We start from the raw sequence: 11,177 nt of genomic DNA, 5'->3' as shown, positions 1-11,177 counted from the left end.
GTCTTAGCTATCAAAAGCTTCTTACCCTCCAAATATTGCATCTGTTGTTTGTTACCCTCTTTACCCCATTCATCTCCAAATGACCTCTGCTAGCCGTGGCTTGTGTTGGGTCAGGAAAAAGGTTGCAAATTGTAGTACTAAATGGCTAGTCATTCCCTTCTCGGGTGGATCATCAGTATAAGGTTTGGTGCTGTTGTAGGCTGCCACAGAAGAATATTCTCCAGCAAATAGTACTTGATTAGATGAATATTGTGTAAATAAATTTGTATGCTGCTCAGCCAGGTCAGTTAGCTTAAGCTGAACGGAAAACTCGTTGTGTAACCTCGTGAGCTATTGGAACGATTTGACCTTGTGGTCCGGTGGAGTCAAAAAGATTTTCGTTTTGGCACTCTCTTCGTTATGGTGGCTCGTTGGCTTTACTGCAAACTCTAGCATGAACTCAGATCGTATCTAAGCAATCTTGTTAGTTTTTAGAGGTTACTCTTTATGTTTGTGAGGGGTCTAATTCATCGACCGGCCTCTCATAGCCGGTTGAGGGGCGATAAAGCTAAATGTATTTTCAAATCTGGAAAAAAAAAAAAAAGAAGAAGTAAAAATATACAAAATTTATCAAAGATGATATTTTTAAGTTGAATCTAACTCAAGATCCAATTGATCATGTTGACTACCTGGATGGAGAAATCCAAAATGATATGGCCGGTCAGAGATTTTCAAGCCACAAAGCCATCTCATCAGGAACCCGATCACCTTCGACGGCTTCCAGATTGCCATCGAGAAAATCTACCCTCTCCTCGGTCAAAGATCCTGATGAAAAAGATGGCCGCTTTTTTCTATCACCTTCATCAGAGGCATCTTCTTTCTTAGCCAGCTCCTCTCAAGAAACACGTCGATGGCACGCAAATGAGATGAACATCCAGTACATGTGGCGGACGGGCTGCTGGAGGCACTGGGGTATTCGGCCGGATGTAGCTGACCTTGCTGCAAGGGAAGATGCACTTCGCCAACCAGAGGGTTCGGTAGTAATCCCCACACCCTATCTGATACAAAAGGATCAGCTTGCTTTTCCTTACCACTGCTCTCTCTCTCCTAAAATGTTTTTAAAATTATTCTCTCTTAAATATTGATAAATCCATATCTACAAAGTTACTAGAAACCAAGATAAAATTTTGAAACAGAAATTTACATACAGATTGCCAATCTACAATAAGTGAACCCATTCACTGAGAGCAAATCAGAAATTATGAATCTGAACCTGAAACATATGAACCAATGAGGTCAACAAATGCCCAAGAAAGTGCCAGTTGTTTTTAATAATCTGATAAGCGCATAGACGTGACCACCAAATAGCAACTTCCAAATAAACCATAAAAATATGGCAGCATGTGGTTTTGCTCGACAGCAGACCAATTTCGAAGTCACATCTGGAGTATGCATTTCAGAGCTTATCACAAATATGAAGGTTACCTTTGAGAGAGCATGATGTGATTTGTTACAAGACAAAACAAGGTAAAGCTAAAAGAAACCAAAATCAATCATCCATTGGTGTCTCATTCATTAACGAGAAGGCCTGTGAGAGAGAAACACCAAAGCTCAGGCCATGATCCGAGCTGACCTCACATAAAGGCTGTCCACGACCTTGCCGATGTTGGCAATTGTTTCAAGTGTTGCAGGAAAAATGGCATCGGACTTGGGATCTTCAAAGATGATAAGGCAGCCAGCACCCTGATCAAGAGTCCCTGCAAACTTCTTGTCAAGAATCATCTGAGAAAGCTTCTTCTCCACATGATTCACAGGCAACTCGATCATCTCCGCAACATGAGCAATCTCCACCCTCGAGTAAGGCTCAATCAACCTGCACAAGTTCTGCTCCAATAGGTATCATACAAAGATGATAGATGTCTGTGAACAATTGGGTCTTCCTCCAACTGGGCCCTGTAATCTCTTAGAGCAGTTTCAAAGAATTTTAGTGATCTCTTTGAGTGTGCATCAGCAACAGCTTTCATAGCATCCAAATCAGGACCCACATAATGCAAACCAGCCTTGGAAGAGATGATGCCTGCAACGTCATCAGCCTGGCTAACCATTATCTTGCACAGCAGCATGTATTTAAGGCTAAAAACTGCACGGAAATCCTCGAGTGCATTGAATGCTTCAAATGCTTCAAAGAAGTAACTGTAGGCAGTTTTATAATCCTTCTCCTCCGCATGAAGGATCCCACTCTGAAGATCTATTGTTCCTTGCTGCGCTGGAGGAACGTAAATAGCATTAGCAGCTGTTCTTGCTGCAGTAAGTGCAGCTTTGGCCTTTGGCAAATTTCTCAATGAAAAGTGAAGCTTGCTCTCCAAAAGATCAATATCTACCAGAAGTAGCTTATCATCCAATCTTCTAACCTCCTTGATCAGGCCAGTGAGAAGATTTAGAGCTTCAGAATATTCTTTGTTTTCCATTAGCAGAGCTGCAAGCCTTGCCTCAACTCGTTGCCGGAGAAATGTACGCTTCTCTGAACGGGTCCATTCCACCATTTCCTTACAGAGAGAGATTTGCAGATCAGAGGTTCCTGGTATCTTGGCAACTGCATCTATGATCCCCCTCACAATTTTTGCAGTTTTTGCCTTTGGAATTAAAGAGAAGAAGGGTCTGAGTTGGGTCAGAAGACTTCTCAACTCCTCGGCTTTCCTTTCTTGTGTGAGTAGTTCTGTGAGATTTGAAATTGCCTGTTCTTTAATACGCAATGCTTCCGGGGAAGATGAAGGATTTTCAAGAACATGGTAGAGAATAGAAATAGACTCAGAAGGATCTTTCGCCTCCAAGGCCTGTGCTATTGAATCGGTGGTAGCAGGAAGATACGATGCTTGGATTGCTGAAGACATTGCAACTGCCCAAGTATCAACTCTACAAGATGAAAACAAGGAAAAATATGTCACCAGAAGGTAGCATGGATATACACTAGTGAGATTTAATAAAGGAGCTCAAATCTTTCCAGTACACGCCTCAGATATGTACCAAAATCCAGAAACTACTGTTATGGTCATGCTTCAATAAATATACCCAGTAAGAAAACACCGAACTAAACTGCTGGTGCCCACAACAATAAGCTAGAATACCCTAAATGTCAATAGGTATACCAGAACTAATAAAGATAATGAAATATGACAATGCAAGAAAGTTTGAGTCATGATAACATGTAAACGAAATTAAAGAATGAAATTTGCTTTATGCTCAAATCTTCTCTTCACTCTTCTGAACATTTGCAATTTGTTTTTGCTACTACTCACACTTTCAATCCCAAGTGGCCTTGTAAAGTGAAACAAGATGCCCCTTAATTCAACACTTACATGGGGCATGCACACACATGATAAAACCACCTAAAATAACAAATGATAGGAGTAATTTTGAGTAAAATGAGGGAACATATTGCTGGCTCATCCCTTCCCATTTTCCCGCTACCACATCCAATATAAAGGCTTCCTAATTTCTGTACATTACCAAGATAGAAAATGTTCTAGCCAATCGTTTAATGAAATAGTCAGTCCAAGCAGCACCATGGAAATTGCCGATTGGAAGGGGGGGAATATTTAGCCCACAACACCATCAACTAGGCCACAACATCAGCTTCTTCCAGAAGGACTTGATGACGTGAACTTCCAATTCTGTAAATATTAATCCTTTTCCTATGAATACTGAAGCCATGTGCTCAATGCCACGCACCTCAAATTGTTTACTTTTGTGTCAAATTATTAGTTTCCTAAAAGTAAGACCAAAGTTACAAAAATTTACACAAAGCCATAATAAGGATACCTAAAGTAACTATCTTGCAATGATAATTGTGCACTGGGAAACATGCATGGATACAGATGGGTTCAAAATAACCACCTCACCTTGCAAGGATCTGTTGTATGTCACCGCATCTATTCACAATTCCACATAATAATGAAAAGGTGTTCTATCAGCAAAAGATCTAAAACATTGATCCAGAGCCAGTTTAAGAGCTAAGCATCTCCCTTGTTTAACAGAACCACAATAAATGATACCACCACTCAAACAATCAATTTACAGTAGTTTCATCAGACATGGTCAATTTCATCCAGAGCAGTTCCTTCTCAGTTCTGTCAAATACTAGTCTAGACAAACTTGAGTTGCTTTCATCCAAATCCAACTACTCTGGACAAGATTAGAAAATGGAAAGAAATGTAACACTACTGGTTTTTGGCATAGCTTCTTCGATTTGTAACACAAGTTTGAACATAATTCTAACCCATGCATCACCTTGAACGTCCACCATGTCACGACAATAATGCCATAAGATAAATTCATCACATACAAGTTGACTATCACACCTAAAGAAGGCACGGCAGAATTCTAGCAGCACTACATGATCGGAGTAGGCAGATTAGTAATGACCAGACAGCACACAGATTTATATACAGAAGCACCACCATAAATATATACTTGATACCGAACCAAGCGACTTTAATAATACCAGCAAAAATAGGATTGCTGGAGCGCAAATATTTTTAATAAAAAAATGCAGTGATTAAGCAAGATTCAGCTTAAGACAGATAAAAGATGAAAAGATACTATACATAACTGTAGCCAAACAGCTTACAATTTTGCTCAAGCTTGGGATTCCTATATATAATGCAAAATGTTTCCCCGATCCTCTCTTACATCTCCCATCTAAATTTTCCGACCCTCCTTACCCCTTTTAAGCTTCTGTTTGAGTTTTGGATGCTTTCATTTAGTCTCCATATCTTTGTCTTTTCTTAATGCAAGTCCTAGGTTGCTTCTACTTCTCATTCTTTTCTGCCCTTTCAGGTTCACCATGCTTCCGACTCTACAAATTTTTTTTTCCTGTCATCCTAAGCTGGTGCTTCTGCATTGATGTTATTGCTTAACAACTTCACACATGCAGAAATTGTTGACCTTAATATTGCCACAGAAATGTCTCATTAAGTTTTCACTGAACACAATGATTTCAAAAAAACAGTGAAGGTACATCCTTGTTAATTTACACTGTTCCAATGCAATTTGAAATTCTCCCAGTTTGTTTTGGGTAAAACAGTCGATATTTCTATTTCTACCCCCACAGAAAATGTTTTTCAAATGCTCTGTGCCAGCTAAAAAAAAAAGAATTCAACACTAATTTCAAAAAAAAAAAGTTCTCATGAAAATTCTATTAGACCATTTGTTTACATGTCATCAAGACATCAAATTTAAGCAATATAGTTGAAAAACCAGAAAAAACAATTCATACAAGAGCTTACTATCTAGTTGCTGAATTTGTCAGCTTTCGGCTTATAGCAGAAATAATTGTTCATTGCTAGAAACACAAAGAAAAACCTGAAAATAGTCCATTAAGACAGAACATGTTCATTGCTAGAAGAAACTAAAGCCACACTCACAACCTTTTCTTAATTGATGGTAAATTTGCAATATGCTCATATATTCAATTCATAGACATTCTCCTTAAATCCAAAGATTCATTTGGTTACGTAAAAACTACGTTCTAAGAAGTCAGGGAATTTCCACAAAATTAAGTAACATTTCTTGTTGTTTCTCCATTATTTTCCATCACTTCTTCTCCTGTTCATTTAAGTATTAGTTAGAGATGAATTCATATCAGTTGTGACTATGATTCTCAACCTAAGATCACATCAACAAACACCTAGAGATTTTGCTCTAATAGCCATTAAAGGAAAGGTGATGCTCTTGTCATAAGATTATCCAATACAAGTACAATGAGAATGGATAGAAAGCATAACCCCACCCATTAAAATAATGGATTTGAAGAAGGGAATGACCAACAACTTTGGTGGGTTTGGAGAAAAAGGAACAACCTACCTCATTCCTCAATAGGAAGGTGGCTTTCTTTATCAATATAATGCTTAATAAGGTAGACAACCAGAGGCACCATCCTTAACTCAACTGTCAAACTTCTGAAACCAAGTCCACTCACAACTTCAGTTCTCATTGTGGCTTAATTGCCTTATGACCATCTAGACCATGTGAATGGAAGAAAGACATTTTTCATAAGAAATGGCATTCTTAAATCACAAGTGGGATTAGAGAGGACAAGGTTACATAACCAACAACTGTCAAGCCTTGTCTTTAACAAATATAAAGCACCTATCATGCTGGAAACCTCCTCAAATCTATGATGCACATGCACAAACCAGCTTGATCATATCTCCACCACTTTGTACTCTATTAATGCAATTCCTGTGCATCCTCTAATATATTCTTTCCTCTTCCCATCCTTCCCATTCCACCAATACAATTTTTTTTTTTTGCATTATATTCTCTAATGTGCTCAGTGTTTATGTTTCTACCCTCTTCACTGCTCAACATTTTAATTCAAACAATATTGAGGCTTACAATCCTATAAAATATTCCCTCCTTAACGGTATGCATTGGTCACATAGCTCTTGAGAAGCACCTTTTATACTTCATATACCCATTCTGACAATAATAACCAAGTATGCCTTGAGCATCAATCATGACTAGGTCCTCATAGTCATGTGCTAATCCACTAAAATTGCATTTCATGTTTTGTCTTCATTCTATTAAACTTTTGGCCCATATAACATAAATTTCCAGTATAGCATTTAATGTTGACCTTCTTTTATCCATGACAATCAAACAAATTGAAAATGCATGATGACACCTTATCTTGCTTCCTAAAATAAGTTCATCTATAACGAGAGTAAACATGTAAAGGCATTACTGCCAATCCCTGTAAGTAAAACTTGGGGCGGTTGACTCAAGTACTGCTAAGCTGGGATGGGTAAATCAAATAGCAATGCTGACAAGTCATGAATTATATAATCAGACTTTGCAAGGGTTTATTGTGATTCTCTTTTAAGAAACTGAATTATTCAGCATTGAGACCACCAACAAGCAATCTGCTATTTCCCTCAAGAAATGCATTATGAAACTAATAACTCTGGAAAAGTCACAACCTTGACTTTAATCTACAGCCAGCTGAATCAAATGTTTATCCTTCACCTTAAGTAGCTTCAGCATTTGGAAACATGGATATGTGATCAATGATCCTCAAATCACCAAGTAGTCTCGAGCCTCTAGCTTTAACTTGAGTCACCTAGTGTTGCTGTATTTTAATGGGCAATGAAGTTGAAAAAACCTACCAGACATCAAAAGTTGATTGTTATGCATGTACTCCTACCCGATGCATAAGAAGCATCAACCTTGCTTCAAAATAAGGCAATATAATTTTGAGTACCCAAATTTGGGAATTTGGTGTCAATATCACAGGCCCGAGACACAGTATACTTATTACCAAATGACGAAGTTTTGCATTTGAACTGTTAGTAATGAAGGATATCAGACAATACCAATAACATCCAAATAAACCTCAATTATTTATGTAAATAATCCATAATGTGAAAGTTACAAGGAGAATGAATGAGCATGACTTTCAAAAAGAAGATAGTGATATATTTTACAACCAAAATAATATTCATCACTATTATGCATTTAACTAAAGTTCAAACTTTAACTGTTTTCATTGTAAGAGATAAAGGGCATTTTCAATAATCATAAGATGGCAGCACACAGTTCTGGAGTGGGAAGAAATTTCACACCGGTAACTGTTGATGATGCAGGAAGATGATTGCGGGCAAAGGGCAAATGAGTTCAAAAATCATGAACTAAATTTTGTCAAACACCTATTGGAGTTAATCTAAACAAGACAAAATATCATGCTATTCCATAGCAGGAAACATGATCACAGCTCCAAGGAAAACCAATCTTCTATTAAACTTGGACCAATCAATAGGAACAGGATTTTATACCTAATGAACTGGCCACAACCTTTCAAACTCATTCATAAATAAATAAATGCTGGTCTGAAAGGTAAAGCAAAATCTAAAAGGTTGGATCTTGAGGTGGCATGAATTACTCCAATAAAATTGTGGAAATAAATGAAACAAGACTTCAATGAGTTCTAGCTTAGCTCATATGTATCGATGACAATGAAATGCCAAGCAAGGACAGTATGTTAGGAAAACTTTATTTTTTACTTCATGGATATGCTTCGACTATGGGAAGAAACGAAACAAGAAGTAAAGTTAATTATGGGCAGATTGCTCATAGAAAGGGCAAGACCTGCGCAACGGCAAGATTGCTCTATTGTGACGTAGGTGTCACAGGTTCGAAACACCGAAATAGCATCTACACATTGCAGGATTAAGACTGCATACATCTAACCCTCCGAAGGCTTTGGAGTGGTGTAAGCCTCATGCAATGGGCCACCCTTTTTTATGGATAGATTGCTCATTGCCTATAGTAACACAAGGTCTCATGAGATATCTAAAGGTTGTCACCTAGACATTGGGGTTGGTAATACATTTTGACCTATGATGAAGGAAAAAAAAAACCTACCAAACATGAGTAACAAACATCAATGTCGCCATCAATCACTAAGCAGGCTTGATCAACTAACAACAGCAAGCAAGCCTTGTGTCAGCAGGATGAAATTGGTTGATTGAGAACAACTTGAAAGAACACAATCCTAGCTGGTTGGGCAAGATTTTACAACCAATAGGTGAAACAACAACCTACAACCGATTCCCTAGCATTTGTGTCTTGGGCCAACCAAAAAGAAGAGATGGGGAGACTACATGAAAGGAATGAAGAAGGAAATAAATATAAAAATAAAAAGATACGGGATCAAGATAAGATCACACCACGGGTGCGTTTGTCTTCAACTGCTAGAAGTGTCTAAAGCTAAGTTTCAAGAAATTGGGTTATAAGAATTTAAGTTCTGAAAACCTGAGTTTTGCATCTATTTGGAGGAATACAGTGCATAGGAAGGACAGTTTTCGGCATTAACTTTTTTATTAGATTATCAGCAAAAAAATATTTCCTAAGAGAATACCTAAATGGTCTATTTATAACAGGAGAATGAGTGTGAGGGCAGTAAAGTAGCGGTACATAACCCACACACACATAGAACTTGATCATGGAGGCCCCAAGGATGGAGTCAAGTTTGGCATTTTTGCTGAAGTAAGAAGCTGAGTTCCTCACTTCAGATTGTTACATGTAAACAAACATCCGGAAGTGACCACTTCTAGGAGAATTGCAGTTCAGCCTGTTAACTTTACACAGAAACCAAGTACAGTAATACACCATAAAATAACAACTAAAAGTAAGATAGGCTTTGCAATAAGTAAAAACCACTAAGAAAAGGCAACATTAAAAGCAGAAACACTAGGAATGCACATACATAGTCTATGTTATCTCATCACATTAGCATCACTACTAGCAAAGATATCCTCTATTTCAAACAGTACATTACCACAAATCAAGAGCCAACAACTTGATATCTGATCTCTAGATCCAACTCGTCTAATTAATTCTACCAAAAACCTAGTCACTTCTAGAGGAAGCCTTTTATAAACTCTGGAACCAACACTGCAGGAACCACAGGACAAGACCTATTAACTCACAGAAGTGTCTCCTTCTGTCTGTGTTAGACATACCCAAACCATCACAACTTGTATACCACAAATTTGTATTTTATTGGTTCAGGCATCATAATAAGTGCTTAAGCTTAAATTTCATTCTTCTTGGTTGTACCACTCATCCATCTCAGCATTCCATTTTCATCTTTAGATTAATACTTTCTCTAAATCCTAAAACTACAGCATCTATAACACAGCTATTCCATGTGATATCCCAGTGACTTCCTATGGTGCATCTACCACCAACACTTTGTTCACCACTTCACCTACCCTATACTAGGACGATAAGAAATATACAAATCTACTTCTCCATCTTTTTTCAGTAGTAACAATAATAGTCAATCTAAGGTACTTATCCAGCAATAGTTGTCATGGATGACTAACAATAGATGCAAAAACTTGAAAGAAAATTTTGAATCTAACCATGTGAACCATAATTTGTCTTCCGAAAGGCTAGAGAGAGCCTGGAGGGATCTAAAGGTTAGTTAATTATAAGACTGCTGATTACTTTCGAAGAGGGCATCATCTAAAAGTTCTACAAGTCAATTTCACTAGTGAGATGATGAAACATAACAACTGGATAATTAAAATTCTTCCATTTAATGGGTCCTCAAACCGCTGAAGATGCTACATGAGAACACAGCTTAAGCCACAAGGACGCTATTTCAAATTTCAACTATTAGGATGAGGTTGAAAACATGGAGCAAAAAAAAAAAAACCAGACTTTCACGTTGCATAATTTAGTTTCAAAAGTAAGAGCAGGATAAAAGAACAGATCTGATTCCTACAGTTGCTGCAAGTGCAAGTGCAAGGACCTTTCCTTACATAGTATGACTACAAGAGAATCAAATAATCATGGTAGCAATAAAGATCCTACAAGAATCCAATTCATCTAAAGTAATCAAAAGGAGAGATAAATGTTGCTTGAGCTTATTACTGGCAGGCATTAAAAGCAGATTACAAACTCTTACGAAGAAGAAGAAGGAGAAGAAGAAGAGATATATGGATTGAAAAAGAAAACACAAAAGCCACAATAATAGGGAGCTCAAACACAATTACCCAGAAATTCGCCGACGAATTAAAGCAACGGAAGTCTCTAGATGTCATATCAAACATCAAAACATAACTTTATTAACTTAAAATATCGATCCTCCCATTACACAAACAAACCCCAAAAATGACAAAACCCAAACTTTTCTTGCAGGAAATTGCGAGTTCGAGATCAATATGCGTGCATAGGCCACGAAAAATGGGCTATATTTACCTAGATCTTGCTCAACTACGCAAAAACAAGAAGTGTTTCAAAGAGCAAGCGGAATCGGATCGGGACGTGCTAATTAAATTCGAAATTTTTACCTCCAAACAATGAAATCAAGGAGAAAACAGTAAAACCCTCACCAGGTTCGGAGTGCTCACCAGGTGAAATCGCTTCCTAGATCGCCGAACACATACCTCTCCAGGGGTGGCCCGTTGCGGATCTTTTATGTATGGTGAAGGCCAGATGGGTGGGAAAGGCAGTGCCTTGGGCCAAGCAGGTTGTCGGACCCAAAATTGCGGGCCATACCTGGACTGGCCCAAAATCCTAGGTTGGGGTCCTCAATGGACAAAGATTAAAGCCTAGCCTTTTTCCTTTTTTTTTTTTTTGAGGGGTGGGGGGGGGGGCGCGGGGGGTGGAGATAACAAAACCCTAGCCTT

At 38.1% G+C, this 11,177-nt stretch overlaps 1 protein-coding gene across 1 annotated transcript; it reads right to left on the bottom strand.

The window, feature by feature from the left end:
• Positions 1-1,351: 1,351 nt before the first annotated feature.
• LOC105053109 (26S proteasome non-ATPase regulatory subunit 11 homolog) lies at positions 1,352-10,867 on the bottom strand. Its single transcript, XM_010934148.4, is given in 3 exon segments — positions 1,352-1,874; positions 1,877-2,892; positions 10,747-10,867. Coding segments are annotated over 2 exon segments (1,278 nt in total). The 5' UTR covers positions 2,871-2,892; positions 10,747-10,867; the 3' UTR covers positions 1,352-1,590.
• Positions 10,868-11,177: the final 310 nt, after the last annotated feature.

This window comes from Elaeis guineensis, chromosome 10 (genome assembly GCF_000442705.2).
Source record: "Elaeis guineensis isolate ETL-2024a chromosome 10, EG11, whole genome shotgun sequence".
Taxonomy (NCBI): Eukaryota; Viridiplantae; Streptophyta; class Magnoliopsida; order Arecales; family Arecaceae; genus Elaeis; species Elaeis guineensis.
This window is presented reverse-complemented; position numbering and strand designations above follow the sequence as displayed.